The sequence below is a fragment of the Haemaphysalis longicornis genome, unplaced genomic scaffold (genome assembly GCF_048455015.1).
Source record: "Haemaphysalis longicornis isolate Haplotype H1 unplaced genomic scaffold, Haemaphysalis longicornis Haplotype H1 scaffold_7, whole genome shotgun sequence".
Taxonomy (NCBI): domain Eukaryota; kingdom Metazoa; phylum Arthropoda; class Arachnida; order Ixodida; family Ixodidae; genus Haemaphysalis; species Haemaphysalis longicornis.
This window is the reverse complement of record NW_027526422.1, coordinates 53,120,426-53,138,399: the sequence shown is the minus strand read 5'-3', so window position 1 is coordinate 53,138,399 and position 17,974 is coordinate 53,120,426. Positions and strand designations below refer to the sequence as shown.

Here is a 17,974-nt window from a genome sequence, read left to right as displayed (position 1 = left end):
GCTGCTTAACTTCGCTGGACTTAACAGCAGTCGAATATATATATTGTAAAGAAGGCAGTCGACGGTCCGGTAGCCGGTTGAGGGTGTTTATTCGAGGGGCGGAGCCGAAACATACGCAGGTCCGAGCATTGAGACGGCACAGCTGGCTTCAGGCGCATGCACCTTCTGGGACTCAACCCCCGTTTCTGGATTTGTACTTAATCTTATCTCCCTGGCTACAATATATATATATATATATATATATATATATATATATATATATATATATATATATATATATATATATATATGTGTGTGTGTGTGTGTGTGTGTGTGTGTGTGTGTGTTTGTGTGTGTGTGTGTGTGTGTGTGTGTGTGTGTGTGTGTGTGTGTGTGTGTGTGTGTGTGTGTGTGTGTGTGTGTACGTAGAACATACTCTTCGTTTTTTTCTGCTTCATCTTTTTCCTCCTGTCTAGCTAGCAAGTGTTGTGTCGTAAGCTCAGGTTATATCTGGGAATGGTTAATCGCTTCAGAGCAAACTTCATATATATATCATCATCATCATCTACGCCCACTGCGCCCACTAGCCTATCTACGGCCACTGCAGGGCAAAGGCCTCTCCCATTAATCTCCAATTACCCCGGTCCTGTGCTAACTGCGACCAACTTATCCCCGCAAACCTATTGATCTCATCTGCCCATCTAACTTTCTGCCGCTTCCTGCAACGCTAACGTTGCCTTCTCTAGGGACATAGGGATATATATATATATATATATATATATATATATATATATATATATATATATATATATATATATATATATATATATATATATATATATATATATAAAGTTTAGTCATATCTCAACCGCGTTGCTGAAGTCGTGATTGGTAGGCAAAAAATAACGCCTCGAATTGCACATGGCGTTGAAATCTTGGTTCTCATGAAGCTTCACAGAGCTCGCAATCCCATTCGTTTATGTTCAAGTTCTTCAGCTGTACTCCAAGACAAGTATGACTAGTATCCTATTGTGTCAGTCATTGCAACACTGCATAATCAATGGCACACACGGGCTTAGAAGTTTCGACAGCTCCTCGCCTGTGTTCTCGCGTGCATGATAGGGGTTGCCCATCCGCCGCACGGCGTCGAGGCTGGCATTTCAGCACGAAGCTGCGTGACGTGTGCTACAAGTGGACGCGCAAAGCAGCGACAACCGGGTGCCCCATCGCCATCGATATTCCGCGGGGTGCTTCTCCGCACATCTCGGATGCGCAGGCAGTGCCTGCTTTGCATTCAGTGCGGGGATACATAACCTGTCATCGCGCTTTCGAGAGTGTCCGCGACGAAAACGCCGCCCTACACATTATTGCGTCTGCGTGCCGAATATGCTCCTGGACGTAAAAACACAAAATGGAGGCCCTCGTGGAGCAGAGCCCAAGATAACAGAAAACGGAACGAAAGCTTTACGCGTATACTCTTCTCTCTTTTATTTTTTATGCGCCTTTTCGAACCGCTGAACACTTTCGTGCATCTGGCGCCCAACAAAAATAAAAACAGTATCGACGACGTATTTCAGGAGACGAGCCATGTTTTCGCCTGCTGTTTTCTTAAGAGGGGATGTATGGAAAAACTTTTGCAGCCGCGTTTTAGCGGCTCGAAAATAGCTGTTTGCCTGCGAGAGTAATATTGATGGCGAAACGCTGTGCTCCATTTCCTAAAGGAGCTCTTTTTCTTGCGTTCTGCTAAAGAGAATGGCAAAATACTCCAGAATAATTTTTCGAGCGGAAACGGCAAGAACAAACGCGAAAAAAGCGAAAAATAAATCGTGAAAGTGTAAAGTCAGGGAGGATCGAAACATTCAACTCCAACGAAGCACCTTTTCAGTAATGGCTATATGGATAGCTCCCCCCGATGTGTCACTCGTACCTAATGAAGATAACTAATGTTGCCTAATATACGTGGGCACATTAATACATAAAGAAAAAACAAACACCGGGCTTAATTATCAAGTCTGCGCATGACAGCATGACAAACCAAAGTTCACGAAGCGTCTCACTCCGCCTTTATTAACGTCCTCCTAATTTTTCTTTTCCCTTTTCTGTCTTTTCAGAACTCGGTGTACTCGATGGCGGTAAAAACTCTCATCACCGTGTCTACCATCATGCTGCTGGGTCTCATAGTAGCCTACCATGCCTTAGAAGTTCAGGTGAGAACCTCCAGATTTCATTATCCACCCCCCCCCCTTCCCCTGACTACAGCCGCTGTTTAATTTTTTTACAGCGTACGCTATCATTCACCCCTACCTTCACTGACATTCGTTTCATACAATGGCCCTGTAGTGGCTTTTTGTATTCGTTTTTGTTTTGCGAGTGAAAACTCCACCACCCCGAACTCTGCACCGCAATAACGAATGTTTAGCAACTTAACGAGACATCAACAACGTCCAATTTCTACATTACAAACGGCTGCAACCATGTTCTTTGGACTTTGAGCGATTTGTTTATTGAGCGAAAGAAAGCTCTGTAGAATTTTAGGAGCAAATAACAATGAGTCATCATTGTCGCTATGTGTAAGCTACCTTCATTTTTTGGAAATGATAATCATTAGACATCACCTTGGAGAGGTGTATGCTATGACGTCTCTTTCTCGTTCCGAGCAAGTGTTCCGAACATTGAGGTTTTTTCTCTTTTTTTGCTAGTTTTGTCCAATCTCCCTAAGTGGGTATGCTTGGCTTGACCAAAGTGCGCCGGGGACGCTGGGCGGTCGCCGCGAGACACGCACAAACGAGCGCTCGGCATTTTCTTGGTTTTTTTTTAACCTACCGGGCGTTCACCACAGTCTTGGCTAATCTCCCTAATAGGATATGCCTGGCTTGACAAACGTGCGCAGCGGACGCTGGGCAGTTCTCCCGATGCACGCACACACATGAGCGCTAGGCATTTTCTTGGTTTTGTTAACTGCCGTGCGGTCGCCACGTGGCCCGAGCTCACGTCCTCGCGCTCACGTGTGCCCGCTCGGCAATTTCTTGGTATTTTTAACTGCGGAAACGAAAAATTACGACTTGCTAAACAGCTTCGCTACTAAAAAGTAAAGAATTCCTTTTCTTACAAAGGACTACGGTTTAAAGATATATTGTCTGTGGACGCTTCAGTATTGATCGGTTTAATGCAAACTTCGCCGGATCGTGCAGTCCACCACGTGCAACGCAACACCTCGCGTCGACTGTACCGGCAGTCCGGACCGGCGAAGAATAGCTGCATCAGAAAATCCCCAGCGTGGCTCCCCGCAGTCGCCAGACGCGCCAGTCAGTCAGTCTTACTCGCCCCGCCCCTCTCTCCTGCCGGCTTAGCCGCCAGTGAGTGAAGCGGGAACCGGCGAGCGCACGGACGCTCGCAGTGCTCGCAAATGAATTTTCCCGAATTCCCACGCTTCATTCGCGAGGCGTGCGCGTTGGTTAGCTTCCCCTCCCTCCTTTCCTGGCCATATATCCCTCCGTCGCTAAGCGCATAGTCCGGGCTGGGTGCACCGACGCGGTATAACGGGAACGCGTACTCACGCACAGGCGTGCTCATCTCACTAAAAGCGCCTGGCTCCCTTTCTTTCCATTCGCTTTTCCTCCACGTCCCCCTCTTCCTCTGTCCTGTCTCCGGAGAGGCTGCTCTCCCCTTCCGCGTCCCTTGGCTGCTTGGCAGCTGCCACCTTCTTGAATGACAGCGCTGTTTATTCGTTTTTCTTGTTGCTGTCGTCTGTTTTCATTTGGTCTGTTTGCAGGAAATTGTTCAACTGTCCTTCTGCGTAGGTGTGTCGGCCATCGATTCAATACCGGCCCCCGAGTGGCCACTCTTCCATCGAGCTGGATTTTCACTATAGGCCTCGTTTCCTCGATTTTTCGTCTGAACTTTTTTTTTTGGGGGGGGGATTAATCATCGCGTTTATGGTTCACATTAGAGGAAGTCCTCTGCTCGATGTGAGCGGACATTAGCTTATTGCTGTGGGGGAAATTCATAACCCACTAAACATACTAGCGTTCGGATTATTCATTTGCACTATTTCAGCAAACGTTTGCGCGGCAGCGCTTTAGCATGGGCTGCCACATTTTGTCATTGCTGATGCATGAAAAGGACCATTTGGCTCGAAGCCAGAGAGAAGTTTTGCGACCGTTTCTTTTTTTTTCGGTTTAGGATCTGAACGACAATTATGATTTTCTAGATATCCAGAGTTAAACCAGAGACAGACAGGAGAAATGTCCCTCCTTAATGCCTCCCTGTCCCGAGTGTGTCCAAATGCAATCTTTTTTTCCCCTAAAAACCACAGTTGTATGCCCGTTTACGACCAGCTACTGTATTTCACACTCACTCCCATAGGGGAATCGTACTTGATAATGATAACTCTAAGGCAGGTTCTCATCATGTTTTACGTGAGAGCACGTGTGGCTTCGCTCTAAAGATTCGAGACATGGGGGTATGTCTCGGGTGCATGAAGCTCGCTTGAAACACTCTCTATTTCATTATACAATGGCAGGCGCCGTTTATAGGCAACGTGTAGGGTCATACAGAAATAAAAAAGCAATTAAAGCATTTCCACTCAACGTGAAAGCTGGTGGAAGTGCGGAGCCCGCCAAGAGGGACTGTGGCACCCTCTATTGACTAATTTCGGTATCAGCCTGGCGTTGATACCGAAAGTTATCAGGAGAGGACACCGCAGCACCTGAAAAGACCTATAAGAAGACACTGAATTGAGTTTGTATTCATTTGTTGTAATTAATGCGTTCATTCACGGCATTTTCTTTATTTCATATTATTGTGCACTTATTTTCGGCCTAGTAACGGCAGCGTCCGTGGCTACGGAGCAGCGCAAAGATCAACCCCAAGACTTTGCATATGGGTAGCGTGTGTCTCTGTGGCGCAATGAGATGGGCATCCGCTTTCTAACGCGAGGGACCCAGGTTCACGACCAGGGAAAGCGGTTTTATTTACGAGGCCTCTCTTTGGGAGCGTGAAGCCGGACGAGCTACGACGACAAGCCGGGCCCCTAAAGTGCCCTGCACTTAAAACTGTCGCGCGACAAAGAAACAATTCACACATCTCCACGAAGTGAATCATGACGAGTGGGCGAAGCACTGGGGATCGTTCTTACCGTAAATCACCCGTGGAATTGCCCACTCGCGCATTTAAATGAGTGACAACGCGTGTGTACACTATATACAATTCCAATGCAATCCAATCCAATCCAATCCACTTCAATCGAATTCATTTCAATCCAATCCAATCCAATGCTCCTCGCGCTTGCACAACACTGTGTACACGGACGCCAAGCCCCGGACAGATCGAGGACCTAAGGTGCTTCTCCCCTAAAATGCGTTGCTTGTCAGTGCCCAGTATAGTCGGTGTGTGGCGCTGAGGATGGTAGCGTTCGAAATGCGTCACATGCTACCCTGCATAGCAAAGCGGTGCTCCCCCCGCTAGAGCGCAGCATAAATATTTAGACAAACAATAAGACAAACAAATAGGTAAGCAATGAGAAAATAATTTGATAAACACTGACCGTATAAATCAGAGCACGATCAAGAGAAATGCGGGTTCACTTTGCAGAACGACCCTCAATTTTTCTTTTTTATCGTTTAAAGGAACCTTCTCATGAAGGCGGGGCTAGAGCGCAAGTCCGAAACGTTGCATAATAAGCGAAAGCGGCAGGCAGATAACCTCAGTCTTGCCAATATAGTCAAACACTTTTCGTTTCTCAAACTCTTGTTCTTTACACGGCCGGCTTATAAAGGAAGTCACAGTCGTGAACGTTCTCAAAAACGTACTCCGCACCAGTGGAATACACTTTCTCCGCTCGATTTCTTTCCTTCCGGCTTTTTGAACTGTGCCGGGAAGACAAGACCAGCCATGATTGCCCGTGAAATATACACGAGCGGGGAATATCAAAAGCGGCCGCTTTTATCTGCCGCTTTTACATCGTATGTCGTTCTATTTTAGCGCCAGCCTTTCTTTGTTTGCTTTTTTTCTTCGTCGTTGCTTAGAAAAAACAGCATCACAAAAGCTAGCCGGCCCTGAACGCAAGGTCGGAGGCGCGCCCAATTATTGATGCGCGCGTGCGTGGGGCTTTTCCAGTAGGATATGCAACGCTCCGCCGAGCGCAAACAGGCTCAGGATGAAGTATAGCTACTACGTTACGCGCTACGCCCGCCTGCCGCTAGCGTCTTCTGGGGACGGTGCCGAGCATTAACGCACCCGTTTTCTTCGCACCATAAACTGCGACGATCGTGTTGCTAACAGCGGCGGCATGCGAAGTATCATCCGCGTTAGAGGAAGACAGCTATTCAAGGTCATGTTAAAAGTGGTGGCGGCAGGCGGTAACGTCCTCTGTCGTACGTTACAGCGTGTAATACGTGCCAGCGGTGAAATTTGTCGACTGTCATCAATGCGGCAGTGCCACGCTTTCATCGAATGTTCGGACATTCGCAGTGTCTGTAGCGTATTGGTGACATACAAATACGTCAGAAATTCAGTTGTATCGCTTTGTGCACATGCGTGTGTGTGTGCGTGCGCGTGCGTGTTTGTGTGTGGGTAAGTGGGTGCGTGCGTGGCGTGTGAGTGCGTGCGCGTGCGTGTGCGTGCGCGTGCGTGCGTGCGTGCGCACCATGCTATTTGGTTAGCCAGCTTAGGTTTCCCAACGAGGCAGTAACCGTCCTGCGCATGAACATATTTTGGTACACGCCCATCAAATTTCCTATAGTTGAACCTCCGACGTGCTTTCTCCAGTATACACAATGAGGCTTATACGTTAACTTGTGTTGTAATCCCACCGTCGTCAACGAGCTTCAGTCAATACAGCAATTAAATGAAACCCAGAAGCCGTTCTAGTAGCAGCCGCGTACAGTAGTTGTAGCTGTATCTCGGCTGAACATAGCACGATATTTACACATTACAGCAACACCGCGACAAGGATCATGACAATGTTTGTAACTCATATGGGACCATCCGCGTAGCAGGCACTCAGGCACGAACGTTTAAATGTTTAAGTACGTCGTAATTGTGAACATGAATTGGTCGACCACTGTTTTTGCAGTTTTCAGGCGCTATTTTAAGGCATTAATGTTTATAAGATATCCAAGTACTCACAGGTTATTAGACCCCAGTAGTATTCAGTATTCGGGTTATTATTATTCAGGTTATTAGACCCCAGAGGCCCACACACTCAGGCTTTGCCGGTGGAATTAACGTATTTAGCGCTTCTGTTGCTCCGCTGCTAGGTGCAGCCCTGTGAAGATCGTAATTTGTGATTCTGCTTCACGCGCGTGGTATGTGGCGATTTTTTTTTTGTCCTACCTGCAAACCTAACACTCAGGATTTCTAAAAAATACCATTCTCACACTTTTTTTGCTTGTGACTATGGAGCGAAAATGATGTACCAGCTTTGTTTTTAAGAACCCTTTTCACCACAATCCTTCTGCCTTGACCGATTGCTTTCCCTCATCAAGGGTCATTCTACAACGGAGCATGCTTTACAGGAGAAGCTTCTAGAGGTCGCTATTTTGAGAGGGGTTCATCGAAAGGAGGACACTGAATTGAGCCCGTAACTACGCATATAAACTGTGTAGTCCGGGCCTAACTACCAAAGCTGTTTTAGCATGACGTGCCTTTGTGACAACCGACCCCTGTGGGTGGGCAGCTGTATAATGAAATGGAATAAAACGCAGCAGAACGCGGTAAACAAATTGAAGAAGGAAATAGTTAGATTTTTTTATTGTTTGCAATTATTAAGCGCGCAACAAATTAAGCAAGTGACTTCGAAATCATAAAACTATTTGCAACTGTGACGTACTTGAGTCAATCGACAAAATCAGACGTACGTATTTTGAGCGACAGCGATCTTACAAACTGTGCACTTTCATCGTGCTGAATAACAAAATTCAGTATTAACCAAACAAAAAAAAAAGTAAACACACATGTGCGTGCGTGCGTGTTCGGGCGTGTTCGAGAGAGAGACGTAGAGATGGAAGGCCGAATCAATTTAGCTATCTTTCTCAAATCATGCTTTTCATTTCGTTCCTCGACCTGTCAGCGCTCGCGAGCCCGTATTGGAATTGTTAGCTACACTACGGGGGACCTGCGAGTGGCGTAAGTTCCGCGCTGTTCACATTCTCGATTGATAGAAACATTCTAGCCTTCTTTTTCCGGGGGTTGCTTGCAGCTTCTTTCGAAGACTCTGTCTCGCGTGTAGGTGTACGACAAAAACAGGGACGTGCACGACAAATCGATGCGTGTCAAAAACAGCTGCGACACTTGCGGCGTTGACAGGCACTGTTTCACCTGTCCTCGCGTCAGTATCCGCTTTGTAGGTGTTTATTCACGGCCTTTGCTTCGTTCGGAACCGACAAGGGCGAGACTTTGAAAGGTGTTCAAGCCAACAAACCTAAAAATTTTAAGCACTTCGATTTTTTTTAATCGACGGGTTTCGAACTCTAAATTTCATTTTAAAAGGTGGGCGCATGCACAGGGGGTGTATCAAACCTAACAATAAAATAAAACGAAGTATGTTGTAGCCAGTTTTCACTACCTGAAATTGAGAAATAAAATGCGTGTTCTGACGACAAAATAACAATGTAACGTTGTTTTTCTACAATGAAAGGGTAGTTTGCTCTTTTTTTTATTTCTTGCCTTGACACGTGCGACCTCAAACATTTGTGAGGTTGTGGCGCTTTTGTGTTGCAAACGATCTTGTCCGCTACTTTCTTCTTACTCTCGAAATGTTATTAGGCCGCAAGTTTTAGTTTCTGCTTTTTTTAGGTATTGTAGAACTCAAAGACAATGGTACTTCGGCCCCTACCATTGAAATTGTTCTATGTTTCTTTCATTTACATTTTGGTTTGAAAATTCTCTGAGGGTTTTGTGCTGATTTGCTTCTTTTTGGGGGAAACACAATCCCGTCTGCTAGTTATCCCCCAAAATGGTCTTATGCAACAAATCTCATTTGCGTGCTCGTTTTTAAAATATTGTTGGTCTAAACAATATTCTCAGTAGGTCCAGTTGCATAAAAGGTACCCGTGGCCTTGAAAAACTCCGGCGTGATTCAAATTCACTACAAAAATGGTGTCAAAGAGCTTTCAATTACAGAGCCGTCAGCTGACTCGCTGTTGTAAAGCAGTTGTTGCCCAATGTAACACGTAACTGCAAAAACGACACCATGGATTTCCATCAAGTGAGAGAACAGGTTGGATTTAGAAAGAGTACTCAACAGATCCTCACATTATTGCCAGCAACCAGGTGATATAGAAATTGGCGGAGCCTAATGGATCCATTCGCATGCAATTCGCATCCATTCGCATGCAATACATGTAACAAAAGAAGGGTGTGTTCTTGATTTTGTAGACACCGACGCAGTACTGAAAGCATTGAGAAACTAGGAAGTAACGGCGACTTAGATAAGACTCTTAGGAGACAAGTACAAACGATGCAAAGGCAAGATAATCCTTCACAAGGAGGGTAAAAGGTTTGTATCATAAAGCGTGTGAAGCAAGGAGACACTATTCTTCCCTGCTTGTTCGCAGCCTATCTGGAGTGAGCATTCAAGAAGCTTTATTACGGGAACTCTGGGAGGAAATTAGATTAAAATATTTAGGTAGCTTGAGAATTGCGGACGACACTGTCTTGTTCTGGTAGTTTAAAGAACAAATGTAAAGAAGCTGTGGTTGATTCCTCTGTCATAGAAATCGCTAAAAAACGAAAGTGAAATGTGCAGCGAAATCTGCAGCTGGGCATGATTTGCGGGTCGGCGGCTGTCTTGTGGGTGTGCTTGGCGACCGACGTCCTTCTGGTGATTAGCTTCGGCAAAGGTGTACTGGCGTCATTTCCGTGACGGATATGACGTCGGTGAAATCTTGGTGTATCCCGGCATAAAACACTTTCGTGTTTAAAAAATCACTTAAGTAAGTACGTAAACATTTTATCGTAATTTTCTAGGCCATGCCGACCGCCACTAGATGTTTTTTATGTAAAGTAAAAGGCCGCGCGGAACATTCACACAGCCACCATCGCGTGTCCCGCGCTGCACCAAGATTGGAGCGCACAGAGCGGCAGGTATATGGACGTGAAGGGCGGGCAAGTTGTTCTGTCGTATGCTCCTAGAGTGCAACCAGTGGCTCCTGCGGCCGCGATGGTTCTCCTGGTAGGATTTAGTTTTCCTGTTAGAGCACACCGCTGTCTCACTCGCTTTCTGTCACCCTTTCCGTCACTCGAAACGTCATGAAATGGCGCTAAGGAAGAAATACGTTTTTCAATTGATAATTTCTTGGCTATTAAGACGTCTTTCACCGCCGAATAAGCGCTGAGACAGCTACGATGGAGTTGAATTTTCGTATGAACCAAAATTAGCTAGTTGCCCTCAGTGTCCCTTTAAGGGGGACTCACCTGGGGCGGTATTCTCGTAACTGTCCCTTTTGAAAACGTCCCTTTAGAGTCTCTTTCATCGTGACGTACTTCCGGTTATGCAGTGGGCGTTGGCAGTAGGTTTGTTGCGCTTGCGTTACGTCACTTTCGGTTGTTTGCTTTTAGCCAATCAGGGCTCGCCAAAAGGGACACTTTTGAAAGGGACGCAAAAGGGACAAAACATAGAAATCCCGCTCCTGGGGCGGTATTCCCATGTTTTGTGCCTTTTGTGTCCCTTTCAAAAAGCGAGCCCTGATTGGCTAAAAGCGAACACCCGGATGTGACGCCATGCAAGCACAGCGGAGCTATGAACCGGGGCTACCCGGAGCAGACGATTTGGAGCAGACGATTTTTCGCCGCCTTATTCTTGGTTCGCTCGCGGAACAATAAACACATAAAAGATACTCTGATACGGTTTCAGTTTTTAGGGGCGAAGCTCCTTAAGGCGTGGGTCTGTCCATCCTCGACGTATGTATGTAGCCACCTCTAGTTTAGTTCTTGGATTGTTTACTAGATGGCGTGGCTACCTCTAGTTTAGTTCTTGGATTGTTTACTAGATGGCGGTACTTGTATATGATGAAAAGATGCGCTTGGATTGTTTACTAGATGGCGTGGCTACCTCTAGTTTAGTTCTTGGATTGTTTACTAGATGGCGGGGAGCGTTGTAATAAAATCCGTTCGCTGTTGGCGCGCGCTCGGAGTCGCCCGATGGATAAGGCTGCAGATGTGCGAGCCCGCGAGGCAGAAGCGCTCCGTGAAGCTGCGTGACGCCGCCGCCAAGATCCTGCCGTACGAGAGCGGGAGGCCGAAGCGTGTCGTCTGGCTGCGCGACGACGCCGCCAAGATCCCAGCGTTCGAGAACGAGAGGCCCAAGCGTCACGGCAACGGCGCGAGGACCCTGCCGTACGCGAAGCGGCACGGCTGCGGCGCGAAGAGGATCTCCAAAACGTCAGAGAACGGGAAGCGGCGAGAAAGCGCGCGTATCGGCAGGCAGACCCCGATGCAGTGAGAGCTCGTGAGGCGTCTGCAAAACGCATCAGGCGAGCTCAGCCCCAAGGTGCCGACGCGCGGTTTAAGCGAGACTTTCTAGACGTTACGTTCGGACACAGATGTAGTGGGCGAACTTTCACTGAAGAGTCACGGTTTTGCCGGTGATTTCCCCTCAGGAGCTTCGCCCACTCATCATCATTCACCCCGTGGATATGCTGTGAAGTTTTAAAATGCGCTTGCAAGAACAGTTACGGTATTTTAATCAAAAGCCCACTGCTTAACCGGAAGTACGTCACGATGAAAGGGACGCAAAAGGGAAGTTTTCAAAAGGGACAGTTACGAGAATACCGCCCCTGATCACATTCCTATGGCACTTTATTCTTGGCAATATTATTGTCAGAAGTTCAATAAACAAACAAGCAAACTTGCTAATTTATGACCCACAGGCTTAAAAAGAATCATTTCCGCGACGGATATGACGTCAGTCGAATCTTGGTGTATCTAGGAATAAAACACTATCGCGTTAAAAAAATCATCTAGAACTACACCCACGAAGTTCAGTTGAAGAGTTAAATGTCAATCCAAATAAATCTAAATAAATGTTACTCATTCATACAGAATGCCTTTGGTGATAAGTGTGTGGATAGGCGGATGAATATAACTATATCGGACAAGTTGTCTCTGCTGATTCCAACCAGGAGAATGAAATGTCTGTTCATAAGTGTAAAGCATTCATAGGGGAGGGAGGCCGTAACTTTCATCAGAAGAGTAAGACGGGCGATTTGCTTTAAGTTCATGTTTACAAAGGCGCCAAAAGACACGGACGAAATACTGGAGTATTTGTTTGTGTATACCTCAGTGCCTCGTCCGTGTCTTTTTGCACCTTTCTAAAGACGAAGCTGTAACCTCGGTGTTTTTTCGTCATATTTCCTTTCTCCGCACATTTTCTAGCGGTAACTGTATCGTACCAAGCCAATGCTACGTTGTTATCTCTCTTGTAGAATGCGGCAGATTTTTTTTTTTACGGTTAAAGCAGCAAATTTCTTGCGAAGACTTGCAAATGTAAAGGCCTCATTTTTTTGGGGGGGGGTTATTCACCACTCCTGATACGCAAGGGTATTGACGACACAAAAACTCCAACGACACTAAGCCCTAATGTGCCCCTTTCTAGCCTTCGTTCGTGAAGTGCGCATAAACGAAAGCGTCAAGAAGTGGGTCGAACTGTTCTTCCTTACTTGCTTTTTGTTGTTTGCCTAGCTCGAGCAACAATCCCAGCTTTTTTCTTGCCTTTTTCTTCTCACGCCGTCACTTCAAAAGCGTAGCATAAACGCGCACGCTCATATTTCGTTTTCAAAATCTTCGCGAAAAATCCCCCTCCAAGCGGCGCGATCAATGAATACACCATTTTACTTTTTAAAGTCCTCATTTCAACAGCAGAGCTGCTATAGCTGGCCGTAATGTGTGGCGCGTAATGCGTTAAAAGTAAAAATGCCGAACGCTCGTGAGCGCGTGCCTCGTGGCGACCGCTCAGCGTCACCAGCACACGCAGTGGCTTTAGCAAAAAAATTTGGCCCATCTTCCCGCGAGGGGGACTCGAGTAAATGCGTCGCATAGGGGGTGGGTGTATTGCGTTAATGTTTAGTGTTTGGGGAGTTGGTGGTAGTGAATGCGTTGTATCAGCAGCTTCTTGACGTAGTTTGAATGAGTCAAGGATATAAGGCGCGTTCGTAGCCTTTCCTTCTGTGTCGGTTTTGTGGTGCAGTGGGAAGAGCACCATATACCTCGCGTTCCGCCCACAGGTAGTGAATGCGTTGTATGAGCAGCTTCTTGACGTAGTTTGAATGAGTCAAGGTTATAAGGCGCGTTCGTAGCCTTTGATTCTGTGTCGGCTTTGTGGCGCAGTGGGAAGAGCACCATGTACCTTGCGTTCCGCCCGCAGGGTCGTGGGATTGAAACCAGGTGCCGATAACTATTATTTTTTTATAGTGTAGGGGGAGGGGTGCGGACCTGCGCCTCGCCGGCTGGCTGCGGACAACGCCGAGGGACGACGGGTGACAGTGCGAGTTAAAGAAATGCTCTGCATATAAAAAAAAATAACTGGCAATAAACCCGAGGAGCGAGAAAATGCCGAATGCTGGCGAGTGCGTGCCTCGCGGCGATCCGCCGACCGTCCCCAGCACGCGCAGTGGCTTTATCAAAAAAAAAAAAAGTGGCGAAAACACCGAGGAGCGCCTCGCGTTACCTATAGCAGCCATCAACGCCACAGCTGGTGCAACACTTGCTCCACGGAACCTCGACGAAACTCCTGGAACGCCGCGCATGCGTCGTGCACGTACGCGCCGCCGCTGCGCCCCAGCTGTCGTCAAGCGCTACCGCGCGTGTAATAATGCTTGGCATGAGGAACCTGACGATGCCGATGCATACGACGTTGACTACTACTAGCACAATTCAAAGCGACGACGGAACACGTAAATAAAGAATTTCAAACTTGTACAAAGCCGTGGTGATGTGTCCATCAGCGCTCACGTACAAAGAAATCCTGCAGCTTCACTATGTTTCAAGCCTTGCGCGACTTCGTGCAAGCTTCGCCAGTTTTTTTATTACCGGAAACGGCAGCTCGCGTCTTTAAAAGTGAAACTAGAAATAACAAGATTCTCAAGACACCTGAGCACTTTTATGAGTTAAGAGTGTGGAGCCACTGATGTATCATTTAACGACTGTGAGGCCCGCAATTGAACCCTGCCGGGCGTTCTTCGCTGCTCAGAGTGCTCTGGCTCACCAGAGAGTGGTGCACCGCGGGGCGAGGGAATGACAGACGGACGGAGGCCGAAGCACTAAACGGTCCTTGCTCAAACCAAACTGATTTAACCGGACGCGTTATCGAGGCTAGCGGTAGCCCACCAGTGGCCGGCGCTTTCGTCACACTCTCCGCTTTTCCATGTGGCTCTGCGCATGCGCAGGCCCTGACTCAACGGAGGCTCGCACTCTCTTTAGCCCATTCTGTATGGTGCGGTTTTCGTCTGCTAATTCAGTGGAACGAACATTCGCACTTGCGAAGTTCGCAATGCCTGGAAGTGTCGTCTACGTGGCCTGCGAATGTCACGATCTTCGCAGTTCAGAGGCACATCGTTTGCAGACTGAATTAAGTCGGCCGCGAGCAAAGCTTGTGATTTTTCTTTTTAAAAAGGTTTTATTTCACTTTCTGGGGAAGTTGTTTCAGACTGATTTGCAATAAATATGAGTTTATTCGCGGTTTCATGTAACAATCGCCAAATATATATCAATTTACGCACACATAGCAGACAAGACAAACACAGCAAGCAACCCTGGGTTCGATTGTTGCGCGAGCCTAGCACACCTCGGTTTACTTCGGCCGGTTCCTCTTGGTTTCTTCTGTACGTGTCCCCTGCTAAGGTGGCTAGAATCCCTGCTGTGGTGTCCGCCACTTGCGCGGATACCGATTCAGCATTCGATGAAAACGGCATGCGGCCTCGTGTTGTGAACGCGCGTGCGTTTGTTTCGGTGCAGCCGCGCTTACGCCGCGCGTATACAAGCAACGCCATCTGGTTGCTAAGCGTGCAGATGGTGATGCCGTGACGTTCACCTAGCTGTGTTCCTATTGGCCGCAGGTCCGGCCCCTCTACGCCGCACGAGCGGCGTTCGTGGGGGATGCTCGACCGTTCAAAAAATTTGGCACTTTGCCGCAGCAGCGAAAAAAGGTCGTTTTGCCGCACGAGCGGCGCCGCGTCTGCGAATTCGCAGAGAAAATCGCACCGTGTAGAACGGGCTTTTCTCTGTGTTTTATTCCTGAGGCACGCGCTGCAAAGGTACGTGACGCATCACGGCTAATAGTAATTTAGGCGCCGTTTTGCTGCTACAGACAACGCCGGGCGACGCCAACACCGGCGCCGGCTTTTTCGCTGACAGGGCTTGTTAATGTTCTCGCGTGAAACTTCAAAGCGGATTGCGTCCTTAGTCTTTTTCAGTCAAGTTTGAGGGCGCAAGTAACAGTAGGTAAGGTGCCGCCCATCCGAAAACTCCGGAGAAAGCAGCTTTCCTCATTTCCCATTCAACCCGCCTGTTTCAGTTTCCAGCCGCCGGTCTCTGACATTGCCCGCGCTCAAGCGTCTGGCGCAGTCGGCCTTTTTCTGCATCGCTGCAAACGGTCGTAACAATGCGTTGCACGTTGAGACTTCCCGTCCGCTCTCCGCTTTATCCTTGCCGTTCGAAACGTATCGCATGAATACCTGACAACAATCGGCTGTCAAAATAAAGGCAACGTTCACAATGAATTCGAAAAAAGCTGCCTCGAAGTTCAAGAATGTAATTCTCTGACTTTTTGGCGGTGAAATGAAGGCAGGTCGCCTTAGGCTGCATTCGTTCTCTATTACTATGTATTCCTCTTTGTCTCTTTCGTTGGGAAAAAAACAAGCTGAGAAATGCCCCCAGCGTTCATGCATAGGCCTTCTTGCAGAGGCGAGGTCACTCGCGAATGGGAAACGGAAACAAGGTCTTTCTCCCGGCATCGTTTCCATTTATGCGAGCCGCGGAAAATTCATTCGGCTTCCGCCTTTTCCAGGAAACGGCACGTAATCGAACACCCCTAGCAGCCGCCCGTATTTCGTCAACAAAAAACAAAAAGAAAACAGCGCGGGAAGAAAAAACGCATAATCGAAATTTCTCTCTTCCGACGCCTTGTTAGGGCTTCACCGCGTTCGCCGCGGTGTTGTGTTTCTACCCGTCGAAATAAAAGAGTGAAATGGCTTCAGAACGTAAGCTGGCCGGGGGAAGAAACAGCTAAATGATCGGGAGGAACGGAAGACGAATGTCGATAAAAGCGCACCAGCGAAGAGCCTAGGAGCGGTAGAAAAACAAACGCCGAAAAGCCCCGACACGAGAGGCAATGGGGTTTTTGTACAATCTAAAGACAATAGATTCACTCGGGTTTTGCCGTTTAATTTTTTTGTTCTGCGAGTCTGTGTTTCGTGTTTCGCGGATTTCTCGTCGCGCTCTTTGGTACGTTACACGCTCCCCGCTCATGCATCAAAGGACGGACTGACGAGAGCACTTATCCGCGCTCGATTCACGCTCCTCGGAACTCAAATTCTAATTGGATCTTCCAAGGCCGTTCGCCCGAGCTGCCGCGAATGAACGAAAAAAAAAATAGACAGGGTCTTTTTCTCTCGCTTTACCCAGTCTCGCTGTGTCCCTCTTCTTTGCTTTTCTTTCACTCCGGTCGACTTTAATTCGTTTTTTTTCTTCTTCCTTTTCCTCGTTAATCCTTGCAGTCTCCCATTACATTCCCTTCGAACAAAACACGGGCCGTTTAATTTCGCTCGCTGTTCGGCGCGCTTGTTAGGCGAAAGGACCAGAATCGGCGCCGCTCCCGTCCGGGTTCCCCATTAAGCATGAACTTTCCCTGATCGGCGATGGCGCTGTTTAAAACATGAGGACCTTCGCCAACGCTGCTGCCTCCTAACAATCCCCTGTCCTGTCTTACTTTCTTCTTTCATTGTTCTTACACAACCACTTTGACTGCGATGCCTCTGAGTAGGTGAAACAAAAGCAGCCGTTCCGCCTTTTTCGTTCGTCAGCCCCTTTATTCGAGGAAAGATGACGGCTCACTTACCGATAAGAATGGCTTGAGGGGAGAAACAGGCATTCGCAGCTTTGAGGCGTTACCTCAAAGAGCCTCATGCAGCCAACGCGCGGAACGCCGTACACGCGAACGCGGAAGATGATAATAATCTGGTGTTTTCATTGGTTTAGATCACCTTGTAGAAGGTCGCTTTGTAAGCACGTCCTTTTTTCATCATGTGCTGTTTTTTGGGGGAGGAAGGTAATGTTAAGGAAGCCGAAACGTTTACGCGACCTTGGGGTTAGTTAACGAGGCCGGAAGAAACTTTGCAGTGAACTGATTCCATAAACGAGTTTTTAATTGGTGAGCTGTTGTGTTCATCATCATCATCATCATCAACAGTAACAGGCTACTCAGGCCCACTGCAGGGCGAAGGCCTCTCTCGTTAGTGTTAATGTCAGTGTTAGCTGAGTCGTAGTATTCGCTGAGGCAAACTGGCACGAGCTCTTCATGAGTGCTCATTTTTTATTTATTTCTTGCACTTTGCTTATTTATGAAATACGAGATTCTCTGGGCTAGCGCTGAGCGGTAGAATTATAAGCTAGATAATGCATTAGGTAACGGCTAAATTGATTTCGTTACTCTGTACTGTTTTTTTTTTTTTTTCCGCTCCGTGTGTTCCTACATTAGCCAAGACCACCCGACGGGGGATATCGGCCGAAAGACTGAAAATGTGTTGTCGTTTTTCTTCTGTGAACTCCTCAGTATTCTCTATTCGCTTGCGTTGCAATAGCGCGGGTTAGCATCTGGGTCCTTCGAAAAGGATAATAAAATATGCTCGACTGTTTCCGCGTCAATTCTGATTATGCATCAAGAGCATAATTCAGAGCGCAGCTTCAAGCTGACGAACATTCACCCACTTCCGAATGCAAGCTGGAGTCGCTTCGCTGTGATTGCGTCTCTTCGTTCGTGGATAAAAAAAAGCTGCCACTT

General features: G+C 47.5%; 1 protein-coding gene across 1 annotated transcript in view; it reads left to right on the top strand.

Moving 5' to 3' along the window:
• Sk (small conductance calcium-activated potassium channel) overlaps positions 1 to 17,974 on the top strand; it is a 510,824-nt gene that overhangs the window by 395,822 nt on the left and 97,028 nt on the right. The window contains exon 5 of the mRNA XM_077677315.1: positions 2,091 to 2,186. Within this exon, the coding sequence (XP_077533441.1) occupies positions 2,091 to 2,186 (96 nt within the window). The remainder of the gene's footprint in view (positions 1 to 2,090; positions 2,187 to 17,974) is intronic.